Below are 19,496 nucleotides of genomic sequence, written 5' to 3'. Positions count from 1 at the left end.
TAGCAGACAAGCTCCGCGTCTGAGTTCGGACACAAGGGCCGTTTCATCGACGGATTCGAGGCCAGACACGACTCTGGCGACGATACGACGCTGGCTGTGTTTGCGGGACGGTGTTTGTGACTGCGCCAAAAGTCTTTCCGCCAGTCTTTCTGCAAGTCGCCAGTCTTTCACCAGCGTTCGTCTGGTCTCTCGCCCAACACGTGCTATAGATCTGGAGTTATAGATCTACTCCACATTGTTTGCGTCGTCCTCAGCCCCCTCATACGACAATATGACGCATGCTGGTGGTACGCGAAAAGTAGCACCAATTGGAGTGCAATTGGAGTACCAATGACTCTGTTGTGTCGCTTTGGCGACCTTCTGGCGAGTGCCTACTTGGTGACCAAGTCCCCAGGCCTCAGTTGGTTCTGGTTCAGACGACACACGTCCGTGCGACCCCGTTTTTCGACCCCGTTTTACCACATTGGGAGTCCATCATCCACTCTCACGCTACATACTAGACCCCAGCTCCCTAGGCGTCTCCTAGACGTCTCCCAAATCCCCCAAACCTCTAGTGTGTCTCTGACCAGTCACTAAGACACAGGGAGCCCCTGGGGGGCCAGGAATTGCCTACAGCGGTAACATACGGCGACAGACCAGTGTTAGAAACTGTTTAGAAGCCCCCCAGAAAATATCTTCTAGGCAGGGTCCTCTTCGTCTTTAGTGGAGGTGGTGGTGGTGGAGTGCATGTGGAGCACATTTCCCGCTGCAAGGGCCGGCCGAGGGGAGCACGCGCGTCTTTCACACAATCCCCTCCCCCCGCGCCAAATCGCTCTTGTATACATGCTACGTCATGTTGCTTCTTTTTCCCCCTCCTTGCTTTCTCTCCAGTCCCACGGAGCTCCACCATCTGAAATTCCACTAGCCGTGGGACCTCCGACAGTGTCTTCCCCTCCCGCTTGTCTCAACCGCGCTATTATAGCGATCTTATAGCCGGTTTTGCCACAGTTGCATCTAGACATTGGGAACCCAGAGGCGGCAGCGGCGGAAATGTGGGCTACGGTCGACAGCCCAGGATATCGTCGCAACCGTAGTGGCGCTAGTAGGTCAATGCACGAGATAGACTCGGTAAAAGTTGCGTCTAGGCGTTGGCGGCTCTGTGGACTACCCTGAGACTCGGCGGGGTAGCGGCGTGAGGTTTGGGTGCTGTTAGGGCCGTGTTAGCGTGTCTGGAGTTGAGTCGTCAGGGGTCCTTAGCTGTGAAATATGCGATGACTAGCGGAACGGTTTGAGGGAGAGAGAGGGCTTCGGAGAGGACTGTTTCTGCGACAAGAACGAGACTGTATCTGTAACAAGAATGAGGACTGTTCTGTGCGTTTGGAACTGGCTACTAGTCTGCTCAGAATGTGTTGGCTCCGGCACACACAACGTATCTGCTCGGTCTAGCCTTCCTATCTCGTCTGGCGACTTCTACAGTAGTCAGAGTTCAGCTGAGCGTGACGAACCCAGAGCAGTCTCAGAACAGTCCCATAACAGTTGTCAACTAGAGCCACTCGCTAAAGACGCTCTTCACTAGCTCTTCCACTGGCACACGACGGCCTTCAACCATTGTCTAGGACGTCTAGGATTTCTATTGCCAACCAGTGGTTAGATCACCAACAGGGTACTCGTTTTAGTGTAAAAAGCACACCAACTCTGCGATGAACACCTCGCATCGACATCCCAGCCAGTTAGCAGACGACTAAGTCCTGCAAACGACTACGTTACGGGCGTCGCGAAAATCGTGGACTTAGCGTCGCGCGACCGCTGCCAATGAGCTAGGTTCTTCTGGAATTGGCAGCCGATGAGCCACCCAGTGGAGGGTTGGTGGGGTACTGTAGTGGGGTGGCGGGGTGAGTGGTTGGTAGATGAGTGGGGGTTACGGCATGTATACCTGCGACACCTACGTCTACAGTCACCGGCACCTGCCATCGTCTACGACCACCGTCTCCAAAATAATCTCCAACCCTCTCTCAACCAATTGATCAGCTATTGTTTGAAAAGCACACACAATCTCATTGTGAACCAAATTTTTGATCCTTTTTGAATCCATCTTTGACACGTCCCCATCCACCCTATCCATTGGTGCCTACAGGTAGTCGTCCTGTATTGTCTTGTTGTGGACAAGACCAGTGCCGTGTCCTAGCAGGGGGCCTACAGCTCTGGAATGCGCTTGCGACCAACATCAGACTATTTACAGATATCCGAGCCGTGCTAGAAACGTTGGAGGAGTCTACGACCGCGGTTTAGACGAGGTCTAGCTCAATCTGTTCAAATTTCAAAATTGCAAATATCGCTGGGATCGACAGACCCAGGACCCCAAAAGAATAGTGCCAACTCGCTCACCCGGCCCCAGGGATCATTTTGGTACCAATAACGCCTTGGTAGTTGTTTGCGCGCTTCATGGGCAAGTCCGAAAACACCAATATGCACCATTGTTAGTCCGACCCGGATATGGAAATGCGTTTCTGAACCACAGAAGCAAATATTCGTCTTGGTCTCTTCCGGCGGCCGTTTCAATCGCTTGCAATACGGCTATACGAGTGCGAGTATACAACTGCTTTTTTGTTGCTTTGTTTTCCTGTTGTTGTTTTTTTGTTTTTTTGCTTCTTTTTCTGTTGACTGAATCTCAATACAGATCTAGTACTCGTACTTTACTCCCCTATCGAGCTAGAGAAGTCCAGAATCTCGTTCCACGTCGACAGAAGAAACGATTCGTGCAACCACAGCAAAAGATCGGCATTTGTATCAGCTCCCAAGACGTTTTGTTGATCAGATCCTCATTGTCCAACGAAGCGGTTTCTGCAGCGTTCAGTTGACCAGATGTCGATGCCCGAGGTTCAAATGGGCTTTGAATTGGAAATTGAAGCGCTTGTAGAGAGATTAGGAAAGATGCCGAATGCCATTCAGCCGCTCAGGAACCCTGCCAGAAGCCCCCCACGGCCCACCCCCCAACCTCCTACCTACCAATATCAGACCACAGAAAAGCCCATTATGGCCTGACTTGCTTACTTTTGATCTCCAGCCGCCGATGAGACGCGTTTTTGGTGGAGTTGAATCCCCTCCTCAAGTCGCATCTCTGCCGAATACCTTGCTTTTTGATCTTCACTGGAACCTCGGCAAACAAAAAGCCATTGTTGAAAACATAAATAAACAGCTATAACACATCCCAGTCTACCAGATCAATCGCCATCACGTGAACTTCCCAACGGTGTGTTGCTTTTCATTATAACATTTTTTCTTGGACATTTTATCTGCCCCAGCTAAGCCTAGACCTTCGAATTTGTGGGCTGATATGGACGGGAAAAAGAAAGACTCAACAAGAAAAGTCTGAGAGTTGCCTGTTGCTTGTTGGACGCGTGTAACCTCGCTAATCGAGCTCTATCTACATCTCTTTTCTCCTGCACAATGCACGATTTTCTCTCCAGATGGCTGCATTGAAAAAGCAATTATGTTTCACAAAGTCGGGAAAATTCGGATTATGTAAGCGTTGGTGTCCTTTCTCGAGGGGACACCCGTTTGTGTTCCCTTTCGCATTGGTTTGCGACCAAATTCGTTTCGATTGCGTCATTAGCTGATTGTTTTGGGGCCGAGAATGGCCAGCCGGTAGATGTCCGTACGGCGCCAGGTTCTGCATATTATTGCTCCTCAGAGAGTAGAGAGCAATTGAGAGCGAGCAGCGGTGATCATGGGAGCAAGAGCAAGTGGGGTTTTTGAAGACTCGTTATGGCTGCCGTCCAGCCTATGAGGGCTCTCAAGTCACTCGACACCGTCTCCAGGCTTTTTCGGAAAGCTTGGAAACGGTCTGAAGTGGTATCAAGATGAAGCTGAGGCGGAGGGGACTTCGATTATGTTATTTACAGACGTCTTCCAGTGGTATTCATTGCGTAAATGGCGTTTCCGGAACTCTTCGAACCTTGAGCTCAGGGAGTGAAAAAATGGATATAAAACCGGACCTGAAATGACCAGAAGATTGTCGACGGCCGTATCTCAATGTTCCCCGTTCATTTTCGACTTTTTTCGTACGTTTTTTGCTCATTTGCTCAGATCCCGCAGACTTTGCGATAAGAGAGATTATGCAGGGTCCTGTCGGTCCTGTCGAGGGTTCTGTCGGGATCCTGTCGAGCATCCTGTCGAGGGTTCTGTCGGGATCCTCAAGTTGATCGTATTGTACTGTAGTATTTGGCGTCGATCTGGGGACAAGAATGTCTCGAGCGTCGAGATCAAACTGCGTGCTTCAGGATTTTTTTACCCAACATGTTTCTATCTCAACAGAGCATGACTAATTGAGAATGTTCAGAGGACAAGAACGAGACATGGAATAAAAAATAATAATAAAAAAGGAACAAAAACAATAATGGTGGTGATGGAGTCTCCAGATTCGTGTAATCCAATATTGACTGTGTTACTCTTTTTTTTTCCCTTTTTTTTTTTTTTTTTTGTTTTGCTCTTCTATCTATTCTGATTCAGAAAAATAAAAAAATATCGACCAGAATCACCTTGAAATCTTGAAAAAAATTGCAGCAACCTAGGAATTCTCGTATGGTCTCCCCCACTACAATACTAACTAGGCTCTCTTGGTGCTTTGACTATGGCTTGATCGGACGGGAAGCCGTATTTTCACCAGGATATGGCCGTTGAGTCTGTAAGATCTCATATCGGTCATAAGGTGTTGGGTGCTTAGTCATCATTAGATGAAACAGGCAGAATACGTGAACAAGCAAGCACGAATGCCATGTGCTCTTCTGAGCAATCTAATCCGAAGGATTAGAGGGTGTGTATTATTGTCTTGAGGGCTCAAGTAGCTGAAATGTCCCTAGAATAAAATAAATAAGAATAAAATAAATTAGAATAAAAAATCAAAACAAAAAAAAAATTAGAACAAAAAAAGACAGTGAGCCAGCTGACCTAAACAAAATGCTGAGTAATCCCGAGACAGGCTCCTTGCATGGAGGGGACTGGAGAGAGAAGGCATTGGACGTGTTAGTGGTCCAATTGAGTCACGTGACCAAGTAGCTGAAATGTGTTTCCTTGAAATAAAAAATAATAAAGAAAAATCCCATCTTAGAATTAAAATTAAAAAATCTCGAATAGAAATTTAAAAAATCCGGAAATTATTCAAAGCGGAAATATCATGACAGGATGAGCAATTGGTAGAATAATCAGAGGAATCAGAAAACCTCTCTTAACAGCGGATGGTGTTTCAATTTGAATCCCCACTGGACCCCGGCGAGATCCCTACGTTTCATTCACGGCTTCTTCTGGCATTTCCCACGTCAAATGGTCGAATGATGATGGAACCCAGAGCTCCGGCTGTGATGAAATAAGTAGTAAAGCATCTTCGCTTCCGAGGAAGTACTGTTTTACGAGAAATTTGCCTTGAAGGTCTCGTTGGCCGATCAGTAGACTTTTCAGGAGACTCCTCGGAGGGCACGTCTCTCCGTGAGTACAAGCCACTCGGCGTAACAACGACTATCACACTGTGGCTGTTGAAGCGCTTGAAGCCGATTTGGAGGACTACCTTTTCAGACCCACTAGAATCCACGAACGCGGTCAGATTGTCCTCTTGACGCCTTCTGCAGTCGTTGGTCAGACGAGAGGCGTCTCCACAACGGCGTCTCTACAACAGCGTCTTCACAATAGACGTCATCAGCAGACTGATGGCAGAGTCAGATACCATACTGGGAGTCGATAAGGCTCTCAGGATCTATTCCCTCAACTGTGGTGCCAACTTGCTCGGGATGTTGACTCCTAGAGAAGACGGGTAGACACTCAAGAGTCCAAGGAATCTAGTAACGATATCAACGTCGTTAAGTATCTGTCGGAAGTCCAAAGACTTCATTGTTCGAGTATTTCACTATCTACCCTCTTCTGATATCTTCTTCCGGCCTGAACCAAACTCCACAAGTCGACGAATCCGACAATCGCGTCTACTTGGCTAGCGGAGAGACTTGTTTTGTCTACTCACTCGAGTGTGGATTTCCCTGACCTGGTATTGTGCTCTATCCACTTATCAAAGAGTAGACGACTTTCAAAGGAATCTCTCGGACTGGAGAGTGGAGTTGAGACTCCAGGTCTCAGTCTTTCAACGCTTCGGTCACCAATTGATTCTCAGTTGGAGCATATGGAGCATTCCCTTATCAACCTCCTCTCAAGTAAAGTGCAACCGTCTAGCCATAGCAGGTTGCCTTGCTACCTGGTTATCAATGAACTTGTAGATGCCGTCATAACTGTCTGCCGATTCAATGGGGTGACCCTCGGTAACAGCAGCAGAAGAGTCCATCATTCCCAGGAGGCCTCACAATGATGAGAGATGAGAGGCAAGAACACAAGTCAGGAGGCCTCGCAATGATGAGATCCTAAACAAGAACTACTTGTCCTTTTTGTTGTTGAATCTTGCACTGCTCTCTACGATCAAGTTCACGGTCCGCTGCTTGTAGATGTAGAAAGCAGAGCTGACTTGACTTATGAAGGCTGACTGGCTTATGAAGTATTACTTGCTTCTGGAGGCTGACTAGGCCTTGATCAGTGAGCAGTAGACTACCATCAATCTGGTCTCTCCTAGATCAATCTCGGGAGAACGATCGCGTGCAAGTCTGGTGTGTGCTGCTATCCTATCGGAACCAGACGGTTCCCTGAAGTGGTTTTCCCGCAGGAAGAGGGAGGAGGAAAGCTGATTCTGGAAATAGGCGATATGAAACACATCGAAAACTCCGGCAATAATCTTCAAACACCATCGACCGAGTTGGAGACACTGATCGAGATAACACGGCGAACAGGGAGTTGAGGGAGGACGACGTTCGACGTTCGACGTTCAACGTTTGAAGAGTTGATCATGCGAATTGTTTGGTATAGTACTGCCAAAGCTGACTGTTACTCATCATAAAGAGTGTAAGTCATTTACTTGGCCGAAAAGGTGTTCTCAAGCCGTTCAGTATACTCACTGCGGCTCTTGTGTGCCCTCTAACGAGGTTAACAAATATTCAACTAAAATTGTGGCTTATACTTGATAAGTGCAAGTAGAAATCAAGGAGAAAAAAAGACAAAAAAGAAAGAAAAAAACACGGATTTCGACTCTTTAGGAGAGATACTCCGAATTGAGGATGTGATTCCATTCCACAACTATCTCAACATCCCAAAAATGACCCTAGACACTTGAGATCCCGCACCTAAGTCCATCTACCACCATCGCAACGAACTTCCAACTAACTCCCAACTAAATCTCAACTAAACCTGAGGTCGACACTCCTGGAGATGGACTCAGAACAGCCAACCAAACACGACGAATATCTATCTCAAAGGCACCACATCCCTATCATCTTACTCAGCACTCAAGACACAACAAACAGCTTCATACAACCCCCGTGAAAAAACGTCTTCATCCACATCTACACCTCTCTTCCGCTTACCACACTTCAGACTATCTTCAACAGCGACAAAAAAAGACGTTACTGACTAATCCGCCACCCAAATCACCTCGACAATCATCTACATCTTTCTCTCATACGTCATTCAGCGCCTTGAGTTGACTAATCCTTGGAGTTGGATGTACTTTAGTCTGTCCACGTTGGCCATTTTCTTAATCGTAGCCAGCAGCGAGGAGTCTGGTCCAGAGCTATGGACCGTGGACTGCTTTTTCTCTTGGCTCGTGGATTATCTGTTTTCGTCTCTCGTCTCTTTCTCTCTCTCTTCTCTCTCGTCTCTTCTCTCGTCTCTTTCTCTCGTCTCTTCTCTCTCGTCTCTTCTCTCATCTCTTCTCTCATGCACTACTCAGATCTCGCTCGGTTGTCAATCATTACGCTCAGATCGGCTAATCTTCGCTCCTATATACATCTAATAAGCCCGGACATGTCGCCAGAGCTCGCCAAGCAGACCACCAGAGGTGACATGCAACAATTCCCGACCCTTGAGCGTCAGGCCCCGAGACTCGTAGTAATCGAGCAGCAGACCGGACTCGAGCGCCGACACGGGGGCCACCTCGATCACGTGACCGGTCTTGATGAGCTCGACCATGGATGGGTCAAACTTGGGCTCGTAGACAAAGTCGGCGGCCTGTTTTTTGCCCAGTGCCACCGCGGTCTCGTCTCCTTCGTGGGCAGTGATGATCTGCACAAAGTTTTGCGGGGGCGACTTGATGAGCTGAGCCAGCTGCAAGTCACGGCCCTGGATTTGTTTGTATTCCGGGGTTCGGTACTCGGTGGGTCGGGCCAGAATGTCCACCTCGTAGACTGGTTGCAGCACCTTTTGTTTGAGAAGAGACAGCTCGTAGATGACGGCGTCGAAAATGTCTCCGGCCTGGAACCGGGCGGGCACGCTTTTCTTGGCGAGATCGTAAATGGAGTTGTCCTTGGTCAGTTTGATCTGGCCAAACGAGTAGTCCTTAGATAGCTTGGTCTTTTCAAGCGCCTCCTTGTTCATGGCTGCGAGCTTCTGGAAAAACTCGCAATTTCGTCGCAGCAGATCCAGTCGCCCAGACTCGGTCAGGGTGTAGTCCGAGGTTCCGTTGATGTACTGCAGCAACTGAGGGGCGGGCAGCACGATCCAGCCGTTGGTCTTGGCATAGGCCATGGCGTGGGTGAGCAGTTCTCGTTTTCCGGAGTTGGTGGGTCCGGTCAGAATGATCCGGCTCTGCGAGTCCAGCGCTTTGAACACGTCTCGCGACTCCTTTCTCAGGAGCGTCGTTCGTTCTCCCAGCAGCTCGAAGCCTCGCTTGGGAGAAAAGGCAGACCCGATGGCACAGGTCTTGGACACGTCTCCCTGGTAGGACAGAACCACGGGTTCGGCGGACTTGAGGGTTTCGGCGTCAATGGCGGGAATCTCGGACACGTCCGACACCTTGGCAGCCCGATGGACCGTCTGGGCAAAAGGCTTGACCATGGCATTGCCGCTGATCTTCTTCTTTTCGGTGGGAGCGGCCTTCTTAAGCTTGAAGCCCAGCGACCGGGTTTTCTGGAAGTTTTCCTTCTTCTTGATGTTCTTGGTCTTGGCGGATGCCGCGGCATAGCCTCGGGTCTGTCCCAGAGCCGCGAGCGAAGGCTGCGAAGAGGTCAGTCGGCGCAACATGGTGATGGGGGTGAATTGGAGGAGTTAAAATTTCAAACTTGATTTGGGAGGTGACAAATTTAAAGTTGCTGAGTAAGCGAAATCGACAGACAAATGGGGACACTCTAGAGGCGTTGAACTCCAATAAAACCAACGGTCGTTTTTACCCCTGGAGTTGGGTTAGGTCACGTGAACTTACCCCCTTTGCCGAGTATTTCCTTTGGTGGAAAAAGGGGGCTTGTAGGAGCGATTACTCAGCTTGTAGTTATATCGGATGACTTGAATGGGATATGAGTGGGAGAGGGAAGATGATGAAGAGTTTTTGAACGAGCTGAGGTGGTTATTGGACTGTTGATTGGTGGTGATGGGGATGTTGGTTGATAGTTGGTTTTTGTTGGTTTTTGTTGGTTTTTTATTTTCATTGATTTTTATTATTTTTTTTTTTTATTATTTTTATTTCATTTTAAATTTTTATTGTTTTTATATTTTATTTTATTATTTCATTATTTTATTTTTTTTTATTTATTTTACTGTCGACGGGCCAAGATACGGGTCAAAAAATATTGACATTAAAAATAAAACATGAAGAATCTCCAGGATCGAATTAGTAATATAGTACGAGACTTGCAGCCCAAAGTCTTGTATCTATCCAAATAATTCTCCTTCTTAGTAATCTAGTATCAGATATTCACCCCCAAAGCTCTCTAATAAGCGTATATATAGTACCTCATGCCTATCCTGACGGGAATAATTTGAACGTTTGAAAGATGACTATTAGTGGGATGGTGGCATGATCTAGACATGCATAAAGCTGTTTCTTCTTCGATATATCCGATTTCTATCGTGTTTCATAGGTCTTTGTATTTCTGCACTTTTTGGTCGGTGTGAATTAAGATATGTATGATTATTTTGAGAAGACGTATACAGAGTGTTGGCAAAAGGTGTTGATTTCTGGTGATAAAACTGTCACGTGGTGGGTTTGAGTAAATTGATAGTCTCTTCGGGTCTCTGGACGTCTCATTGTTCAAAAACAAGTACATTATCACTTCAAGTTGTACAAGTCTGTTGAGAGTGTTGGAGGAGATAAATGGAGGGGGGATACAAGTATGTACTGTACAGTACTGGTATTGTAGATAATTGTGACAAGGTGACCACATTCCTGAACCAAGACTTGTCCAGAACTCTCCAGGGAACACAACAATGGTAGTTTTCAACTTTTCCCCGTCAAATTCACACGTTTTCTGCCTCAGCAGGTTCCCAGAAACTTCCGACAGCCGATTTGAGCGGCAAACCAGAGAAATGAGACCAAGCTGCAAATATGAGTAGTTGTAGAGTCAATTTTTCGAAACAGATGGATTGGGCGCAGTTTCTGACAGTTTTTTTGACTTTGACGGACTCACAAGAAGTCATTAAAAGTTGCAAAAGTCACGATTTTTCAAAAAGGTCGGGTGTGCCCTAAATCCACATAAATCGTTGGTTTGAAGGATTTATATGAAATTAAAAGCCCCAAATAATACAATAATGGTCCAAGTTTCGTCGTATCTGCGAAATAATCCCTCTTTTCATACTTTTAGTTTCAAAACCTTTCAAATCATGTCAGAACCCAGATGCTGTTTAGTCAGCAGTTTAACTCAGATCATGACTAATCCTATATCACCTTATGAGTCGATTTAGTCCGTTGCAAAATTGTAAGATCCGATCGTTTCTTATCTGCGGAATAGTTCTCAGTCGGTAGATTGTCGCTGTCTAATCTAAACCGTTGCTCGCTGTCTGTTAATACGTTCACAGGGCTGGTGATAACTTGTCTTCTTAATCATACATAAATGTCCTTTTTATACTCCCATCCTCCGGGTGCGTCCCAGGTGGGAAAAACAGTCACCCTTGCACGGTGACCGGCACCGTCCCAACCCTTAGTAAGCGACTTGGTCCTTACACTCTCCCCTCCTTAAGACTCGGTCACGTGGTCCTCGTGGTCCTCGTCGTCCTCCTCCTCGACGCTGCCAGGGTGTTCAACCATAACCTCCTGCAGCTCAGCTTGCTCCTCACGTTCGACCTCCTCGTGGAATTTCTCCCAACGCAGCCAGTCTTCTGTCAGCTGCTCCAATCGCGCTGGATCCATGCACTCTTCCAGCAGTGCTCTCGGCACTGGCGTAGCGATCAGCGGGTCGCAGCCTTCCCACGTGCACAACACCTCCTCGTTCTCTCGGTCCATACCGGCAAACCGAACGATAGTGTGGATGTTGGCTCTCTGTTGCTCCTCGTGCACCGGTGGCTGGGACAGGTACTCATCTCGCTCCTCATACTTCTTTAAGAACTGCACGTTGATGTTCCGGTGTCTTTTGGACTCGGGAGGCAACGCCACCTCGAATGCGTTGTCGTACACCTGCTTCAGGGCCCGGTAAGGCCCGAAGAACACATCATGCATCTTCGAGTCCTCGCCCTTGTTGTAGTACGCCTTTCGATGAACCAACACCATGTCTCCCACCTTGACCGACACGTCTCGTCGGTGCTGGTTCACTCGAGCCTCTTGCGCCCCTTGCATCTCGACGATCCTGTCCCTAACTTCTCCTTGGACCGTCTTCATCTTCTCCAACCACTCGTCCATCTGGTGGTGCGGCCGGTCCATCATAAAGGTCGATTCGTAGGCCGGTCCATCTGGCACGAACCCGTAGTTGACCTCGAACGGGGAGTACCCTGTCGTGCTGTGCACGGCCGAGTTGATGGCGAACTCCATCACTGGTAACCATTCGTCCCATTCGTCAGGTCTGGTCTGCACATACGTTCGTAGTAACCGCCTCACATCTCTGTTCACTCGTTCCGTCTGACCATCGGTCTCGGGGTGGTTTGCCGTGGAGAACTTCAGCTTCGTTCCTAGTCTGTGCTGAAACGTACGCCACATCTTCGAGGCAAACTTCACATCCCGATCCGACACGATAGTCTTAGGCACTCCGTGGTACCGGAAGATCCTGTCCAGGTACAGATTTGCTGTCTCTTCTGCATTAATTCCAATATGGCACGGGATCAAATGCACTTGCTTCGACATGCGGTCCACAACTACCCACACGTTGTCGAACCCGTTACGCGACTGCGTCAGACCCGACTTAGACACAAAATCCATTGAGATGTCCGACCAGTTTCTCGTCGGCACTGGCAGCTGCTTCAGCAGGCCTTGTTTCATCGTTGTCTGAGACTTGGTCCTCTGGCAGACATCACACGACTTCGTGTATTCACGCATCTCCTTAATCATCCTGGGCCAGTAACAATTCCTGGACAGTCTGTCGAACGTCTTGTAGTAGCCAAAGTGGCCAGCTGTCGGGGTGTCGTGTGCCTCCAATTTCATCCTCTCTCTCGGCAAGCCTGCTGGAATACACATTCGCTTTCCCTCTCCCCCTTCTGGAATCGTCTCGAAATACAGCAACTTGTTCTCGTCGATGCTGAAATGTCGAATGTGTTCCACCATCGTCTTCGGTACCGGCTTGTCGTTTACCAAAATGTCCCAAATCTCCCCAAAATCCTTGTCGTCCTTGTAACCCCTCTTCACCAACTCGCGTATCTCCTCATCTTCTACCCACACAGGCATCACCTTCAATGCTCCCTCGTCCTCTTCCGACTCTGCAAACCACACCGGCATCACCGTCATCCTCGACAGTGCGTCCGCCGCTCCATTTTGCTCCCCTGGCAGGTACTTAATGTCAAAGTCATAGTCTGCCAGAAAATCCAACCACCTACTCAGTCTTCCACTCGGGGGCTCCGTCTGTGACGAGAAGTACGTCAGTGACTGGTGGTCCGTCTCGATCCGGAAGGGCTGTCCCAACAGGTAGTGTCTCCACTTCTTCAACGCATGGATAATCCCGTAGAACTCCTTCTCTCTCGTGCAGTAGTTCTTCTGGGCGGCCGTCAGCTTCGCAGACTCGTACGCTACCGGTCGCCACGCCTTATCCTTCACACTCCACTGCTGCAGCACCGCTCCTACTGCAACGTCGCAAGCATCCGTGCTCACCTTGAACGGGTCCTCCATCGTCGGTATCATCATGACTTTGCCTGACACCAACTCCTCCTTGACCTTCTGGAAGGCCTTCGTGCACTCCGGTGTCCAGAGGAACGGTCTCGCTGGTTTGGCCGACCTCTTAGTTTTGGTTGACACCGATGCCAACTCTATCAACGGGCTCGCGATGCGTGAGTAGTTCGGTATGAACCGTCGATAGTACCCGGCCAACCCGAGGAAACTCATCAAGTTCAGTCCAGACTCGGGTTGGGGCCATTCCTCCACGGCCTTGACTTTCTCTGGGCAGGCCTCAATGCCTTCTGCTGAGACCACATGTCCCAAAAACTCCATCCTATCCTTGAAGAACTCGCATTTCGACTTCTTGGCATAGAACTTCTGCTCCCTCAGTCGATCAAGCACCTCCTCCACGTGTTTCTGGTGGGACTCCACGTCCTTGCTGAAGATAATAATGTCGTCGAGATAGACACAGACCGTCTTGTCCAGGAACGGCTTCAGGGTGTCGTTCATCATTTTCTGAAATGTCGAGGGTGCGTTGCACAGACCGAACGGCATCACCATGTACTCATAGTGACCTGACTTGGTCGTGAAAGCCGTCTTGTGAATGTCCTCCTCTCTGATACGCACCTGATGATATCCTGAATGCAAATCCAGCTTAGAAAAGACCACTGCACCGTTCAGAGTGTCCAAGATATCATCGATTCGGGGTAGTGGGTATCTGTTCTTCACCGTCATGTCGTTCAACGCCCTGTAATCCACGCACATCCGTAACTCACCAGTCTTCTTCTTGATAAACAGCACCGGGGCTCCAAAAGGTGACTTTGACTCCCTGATGACACCTCGGGCCAAGAGCGACTTCACCTGTTTGTCCAACTCCGCCCACTCGTACCGGGTCATTCGGTAGGGCCGCCGGAAGGGCGCCCTTTTCGAATCATCCGTCTCAATCTCATGATCCACCCCTCGGCTGGGTGGCAACTCGTCCGGCAACTCGTCAACAACTATATCATCATATGCCGCCAAAAGGCGGCCCACCTTATCGGTGTGCGCTGTAGCGTCTACGCTCTGCTCCTTAACGAAGCATACAAACATCTCTCCACTCTCTCTGACTACGGCTCTCTTGGCGTCGTTCAACGACACCGTGTACGCATTCAGGAACTCCTCCTCCCCTCTCTCGGTTGCTGAGGGGTCACAGCCGGGAGGTAGGAATTCTCTACTGCCCCACTCTATGTACCTATGATACTTGATAAAGAACGGCATACCCAACAACACCTCTTGTCCGTGCATCTGCTGGAGGACGTACGCCTTCACATGCTTCATCCACTTGCCAGCTTTCACCGGCACCCGGGCGGTCAGCTTGCAGACCTCGGAGCCGTGCACCGACACCACTTTCTTTGGTGTGCACGCCTGTGTCTCGAGCCCCAATCGTGCAGCCGTCTTTGCCGCAATGAAGCACGCGCTAGCACCGCTGTCCAGGAGGGCCTTCAGCCGTTGTCCATTGACATCGTATGACAAGGCTAACACTTCGATATTGCCCTCCACGTCGTCATCTTCCTCTCCTTCCAGATCGGCGCCTGATTCCTCCGGCACGGTCCCTTGTACCTTCGGCGCTCGGAGCGTTCGGAGCACCTGCAGCTCTGTCGGCTCGGGCGACTCTTCTCCTCCATCACCCATTTCGGGCCTCCACCTTCCACTCCAACTCCCTAGTGGCCTTGGCGACGGCTTTCTTGACTCTTTTCGCCGCTCGCTTCTTCGCCGCCCTCTGAGCCGTCGACTTGCGTCGCTTCTTCGCCGCCCTCTGAGCCGTCGACTTGCGTCGCTTCTTCGCTGTTTCCTGCTCGGGTTCCTCCGGTGTCACTTCCACGGGTGACTCTTGCTGTGGCAAGTCTACGGGTACGGTCTTCTCGACTGACTTTGTGTTACCTATTTCAGATCGAGCTTCCGCACCCTCACGATCGAGATCTGTGGATGCTACGGTAGTTGAGGTCTCGTTCTCAACTACCTCTGCTCTTTTCCCTGCTCCTTCTCCAGCTGTTGGGTCCAATACTCCAACTGGTGCCTGACGTAGGCAGCAGTCCGGGGCTTAGGGCAGCGGTGTCGGGTGTGCCCTAACTCCTGACAGTTCCAACACCCTTCATCGCCTCCGCTCTTCTCTGTCTGGGCTCCCGGGTTGTTCCGGTTGGCCGAGTTGCCCCGGTTGGAACCTCCCGAACGACCCTGGGGTCGGGCATCACCCCGTCCTCCCGAGCGGTAACGACCCCGACGTCCTCCGTAATCGTTGGCTTGAGCCCTCATCAGCTGCGCCTCCTCTGGATCCGACTCGTAGTCATCGTAGTCAGTGTCGTAAGTCTGAGCCAGGTCGACATCCATATAATCGCCCACTCTAGCGAACTGGTTGCCAGAATGTACTTGTAGCAACTCGATCAGGTGATCCAATGTCATCTTTCGGTAGTCTCGGGTACCCGCGGCGATCTTCACACCCTTCTGCCAGTCAGGCTTCATGCCCTGCAGGAAGATCGAAGCGATGATAGTCATGGGCGGCTCGGAGTCCATACCACGCAGCACGCTCTGGAACCTGGCCACATACGCCTCCGTCGTCTCCTTGCTAGTAGCCTGCATCTTGTAGAACCGAGTGTCGGCGTTCAAGGCATACTCCTTAGGCGTGAAATATGCGGTCACGTGTTTCTTGTACAGATCCCAATCGGCCTTCATGGCAGACCGCGTTTCCTTGGCCAAGGTGCTCCACCACTCCTGGGCCGGACCTTCCATGGCATCGGCGGCCAGCACGGCTCGGTGTTCCACCGGGACATACCGATCCTCGAACCGGTTGTCCAGCCGTTGCAGGAAGTTGCGCACGGCGAAGCCGCGGTCCTTCTCCTTGCCCGAGAAGTGCTTACCGAAATTCTTCATATCGGCGAGCTGACGGCTCCGATTGAAGCGATCCTGCTCCGTTTTGTCGTCCCGCTGGGGTTCCTTGGCGCTCAGGCCCTTCTCGCGGTCCTGCAGTGCTCGTATAGCGGCTTCCATCTCCCGATCATGCCTCTCCTGCATCTCCTGTATCACAGCCGTCGTGCGCTCGATCCGCGCTCTCCCGGCCTCAGACACCTCCTCCAGGTTAACGTTTAGTTCAAAATCATCGTTGAAACCTTGGAGCTCGTCCTGGGGGACGTCCTGTCCCGCCTGGTTGTTATGGCCAACCTCGCCCTCTCCGCCCACGCCTGTTCCTGTGGGGGGTACTGTCATTGAATCTGCTGTTGCGAACGTATCAGAACTTGCGTAAGACTCGTCGTAGTCTGTGTCGTCGATCGAATCTGGGATTCCCCACGTGCCCAATCTTGTGCCTCGTATGGTGAATCGATGTCTTAAACTGAAGTCTCTCTGTCTGAAACGTAACCGAGGGCATCGCTACCAAATGTAAGATCCGATCGTCTCTTATCTTGCGGAAAGTTCTCAGTCGGTAGAATTTGTCGCTGTCTTAATCTAACCGTTGCTTCGCTGTCTGTAATAACGTTCCAGGCTGGTGATAACTTGTTTCTTAATCATACATAAATGTCCCTTCTTATATACTCCCCCCCGGGGTGCGTCCCAGGTGGGAAACAAGTCACCCTTGCACGTGACCGGCACCCCCAAGCCCTTAGTAAGCGACTTTGGTCCTTACAAAAAATCAAGGGTTCGGTTTCTTTGTCTAGTTTGTCATGGCATCTGCCTTAACACGCAGAACGTCGGCAGTTGATCCTGCCAGAAAATCATCCTTTTCTTCACGGTTGTATAGTGTAGCGGTTATCACCTTGGGATTCTGACTCTTAATAAGTCGTCTTCCAGTAACCCCCGGTTCGATTCCGGGTACGACCTTTTTGTCCTTTTTGCCTTGACGAGAACCAGATTTGCATATTTTTTGGGCTCATTCGGAAGCCCTTGATGACATCTCTTTATTGGTGAAGTCCTCGACGTCCCACCGTGTTCCTGGAAAACGTGGTGGTTGGTTTCGTGTGGTAGTTCTACTGCAATAGATGACGATGGGCCGTTATATACAAGAGGAGAGGGAGATTGACTGAAAGTACTGTATGTACTGTAGCACGATAAAGCCAGATCTGCTACTGTCTGATCAAGTAATTGAAGGGACGGGGAAGATATCTGTTCTAGTTGCTGTTATATGGTCTTTTTGCGGATCTTCATCAGTTTGTGCTTCGACTAGTTGTCATATCTAACTACCATCCACCTTGCGCTACCCTAACAACACCAACCACTTTTACTTGATTGACCAACAGCAGGGAAGTAGACCGCCAGTGCTCTGAATATGGCGATTACGGGGGGTCATCAGTCTGAGCCTTCAGGATGGAAACTCGGAGCTTTAGCTGGGCCTCAATCTACGCCAAAAGATACCAGAATTCCGAAAGAAACATAAAAGTCCCCGGTGGGTATCATTGGAACCAAAAGATTGATATTAACAAACCCCCTCATTCCTCCTACATAGACAACGGTCTTAACTCATACTTTACATATCTTGCGCTGAAGACGCCTCATCACGCACCCAATTTTCGAAAAGCAAAAGCCAGATAGAACCCACAAGCCTCTCGCTGGTCTCCGTCAATGCCCAGAGACCCATCCTCCTTGAATACCTTCATTCGCTCAGCCAATCGAGCCATGTTTAGATCGTTCTTCACCTCCTCATCAAACATTTCCAAAAATGGCTTCTTGTAGATCAACTCCAGATTGTAATCGGAAGCCAGGGCACGAAACACCTCAAACGGAACAACGTACTCGGGGACATTGTTGATAGCGTCCTGCAGGTAAAAGGTGTACTTGTGTCCAAACGGAGGTCGGAAGGCCTGGTCCTTGGTGGGAGGAGTGTTGAATTCCACCTTGTAGACCGAGTTTCCAAAGTAGCCGTATCGCTCCTCTCCCTCCTTCGGCTCACTCTCCTTCAGACCACCGGCAATTCCCTCCAGAATCTTGTCGGAGTTGGGAATGGTGCCCAGAAATACGCCGTCTCGGCAAAGTGAGTTGGACACGTTGGTCAACATGCTTCGAGCCAGCTCCTCAGTAGCAAAGGCATAGTGCATGGCGAACTGGGAGGAAATGCAGTCGACTGGAAACGCTCGAGGATTGATAATGTCAATAAGAGGGGTTCCAAAAGCATCAGCAACATGAAACTCGGCATAGAACCGAGGCCGAGGCTGCATGTTATGATACCGCTCCGACGCCTGCTGCACAGACACATCGGCAATATCGACTCCAATGTAATCGCGAACCCGCTGTCTGCTCCACTTGTTCAAATCTCCTCCCTTACCACATCCCATGTCAATGACACGCATTCCAAACCCAAGCGACTGCTTCTGAATCAAAACAGACTTGATGAAGTTGTTGAAGTTTCGCAGCTTGATAATAGGCGAAGACTGACGAGCAACAACACCTCGCTCAGGAGCCTGGTTGTAATGGTTTCGAACCAGAGAGTCGCCCACCTGATCCCCTTGCTGAGCAGCAGCCTGCGCTCGTGCCTCCCGCTTCTCCATCTCTGCACGATATTGAGCAGCTCGCGCAGCAGCAGCCTCCCGTCCTCCTCGCTGCGAAGGCCGCTTCTGCTTACTGGGAGCAGGGGCAGCGGGATCGTGCGGCTTTGGCTCGCGAGTGGGTGATAGCGACCGCTCACGTGACTCCCGGACATCTCGGGTCTCACGCGAATCGCCCGAATCATATCTCTCTCGCTCTCGGTCATGTCTGTCACGGTAATCACGGCTGTCACGGCTACCGCGGTCGTAGTCACGTGCCCGGTCGTCGTACCTGTCTCTCTCACGTGAGTCGTAGTCACGTACCCGGTCGTCGTACCTGTTTCTGTCTCTGTCTCTGTCGCGCGAGTCGTAATCGCGGGGCCTGTCTCTGGAATCATATCTGTCTCTGTCGCGAGAATCGTACCTGTCCCGGCCTCGGTCTCGGTCTCTGTCTCGGTCTCTATGGTCACGTGAATCTCGATCCCGATCCTGCCGCTCACGTGACTCCTTCTCACTGTAGTCCACATAGCTGCCCATGTCGGCCCGAGGAGCAACCCGATCGCCAGCCACTCTCACATCCTCGCGCTCCCGTCGTTTGAGCTGCGGCTTGGCAGAGGCCGCGTCACGTGATCCCGAGGTGGTTTCCTTGCGGGCGATTTTTGGCAGGTAATTGTATGCTGGTCGTTTTGTTTCCGACGTTTCTTGCTTGGGATCGTTTCCGTCGGATTTGGTGGAGTCGGACTTGGTCTCGGGGGTTGCTGAGTCAGCAAGAAATTCACCGCCTGCGATTTCCGCGGCGTCTCGGGCGTCAGCTGACTCTCCTTCGGCCTGGTAGCAGTCGCGCGCTGGGTCGTACATTGTGTTCGGTGGTGTTTTGGATGTGCAGAAAAAGATGGTGATGGTGTAGTTGGTGGTTTAGAGTTTCCGAAAGTGGTGAGGGCTAAACA

At 50.3% G+C, this 19,496-nt stretch overlaps 6 protein-coding genes and 3 non-coding genes across 9 annotated transcripts; 3 read left to right on the top strand and 6 right to left on the bottom strand.

Moving 5' to 3' along the window:
* Nucleotides 1-2,185: 2,185 nt before the first annotated feature.
* YALI1_C19072g (uncharacterized protein) lies at nucleotides 2,186-2,837 on the top strand (the record flags this gene model as incomplete). The annotated part of the gene is made up of 3 exons (XM_068282371.1): nucleotides 2,186-2,229; nucleotides 2,274-2,287; nucleotides 2,350-2,837. 3 exons carry the CDS (start codon nucleotides 2,186-2,188, stop codon nucleotides 2,835-2,837), a joined length of 546 nt encoding a protein of 181 aa, XP_068138472.1.
* Nucleotides 2,838-3,706: 869 nt separating this feature from the next.
* On the top strand, nucleotides 3,707-3,952 carry YALI1_C19058g (uncharacterized protein; the record flags this gene model as incomplete). Its single annotated transcript, XM_068282370.1, has 2 exons — nucleotides 3,707-3,722; nucleotides 3,768-3,952. 2 exons carry the CDS (start codon nucleotides 3,707-3,709, stop codon nucleotides 3,950-3,952), a joined length of 201 nt encoding a protein of 66 aa, XP_068138471.1.
* A 582-nt stretch (nucleotides 3,953-4,534) lies between these two features.
* YALI1_C19049r lies at nucleotides 4,535-4,658 on the bottom strand. Its single transcript, XR_002432103.3, has one exon. It is a non-coding gene; the product is annotated as a 5S ribosomal RNA (ribosomal RNA).
* Nucleotides 4,659-7,851: 3,193 nt separating this feature from the next.
* On the bottom strand, nucleotides 7,852-9,081 carry YALI1_C19005g (mitochondrial 37S ribosomal protein mS29; the record flags this gene model as incomplete). Its single annotated transcript, XM_501802.3, has 1 exon — nucleotides 7,852-9,081. The coding sequence occupies one exon, from the start codon at nucleotides 9,079-9,081 to the stop codon at nucleotides 7,852-7,854; it is 1,230 nt and encodes a 409-aa protein (XP_501802.1).
* A 1,924-nt stretch (nucleotides 9,082-11,005) lies between these two features.
* Nucleotides 11,006-14,734, bottom strand: YALI1_C18948t (uncharacterized protein; the record flags this gene model as incomplete). The annotated part of the gene is made up of 1 exon (XM_066094193.2): nucleotides 11,006-14,734. One exon carries the CDS (start codon nucleotides 14,732-14,734, stop codon nucleotides 11,006-11,008), a length of 3,729 nt encoding a protein of 1,242 aa, XP_065950265.2.
* Nucleotides 14,735-15,058: 324 nt separating this feature from the next.
* Nucleotides 15,059-16,303, bottom strand: YALI1_C18932t (uncharacterized protein; the record flags this gene model as incomplete). The annotated part of the gene is made up of 1 exon (XM_068282369.1): nucleotides 15,059-16,303. One exon carries the CDS (start codon nucleotides 16,301-16,303, stop codon nucleotides 15,059-15,061), a length of 1,245 nt encoding a protein of 414 aa, XP_068138470.1.
* A 432-nt stretch (nucleotides 16,304-16,735) lies between these two features.
* YALI1_C18928r lies at nucleotides 16,736-16,810 on the bottom strand. Its single transcript has one exon. It is a non-coding gene; the product is annotated as a tRNA-Val (tRNA).
* A 12-nt stretch (nucleotides 16,811-16,822) lies between these two features.
* YALI1_C18927r lies at nucleotides 16,823-16,912 on the top strand. The gene has a single exon. It is a non-coding gene; the product is annotated as a tRNA-Gln (tRNA).
* Nucleotides 16,913-17,583: 671 nt separating this feature from the next.
* On the bottom strand, nucleotides 17,584-19,407 carry YALI1_C18901g (uncharacterized protein; the record flags this gene model as incomplete). Its single annotated transcript, XM_501801.3, has 1 exon — nucleotides 17,584-19,407. The coding sequence occupies one exon, from the start codon at nucleotides 19,405-19,407 to the stop codon at nucleotides 17,584-17,586; it is 1,824 nt and encodes a 607-aa protein (XP_501801.3).
* Between the last annotated feature and the right edge of the window lie 89 nt (nucleotides 19,408-19,496).

Source organism: Yarrowia lipolytica, chromosome 1C (assembly GCF_001761485.1).
Source record: "Yarrowia lipolytica chromosome 1C, complete sequence".
Taxonomy (NCBI): Eukaryota; Fungi; Ascomycota; class Dipodascomycetes; order Dipodascales; genus Yarrowia; species Yarrowia lipolytica.
This window is presented reverse-complemented; position numbering and strand designations above follow the sequence as displayed.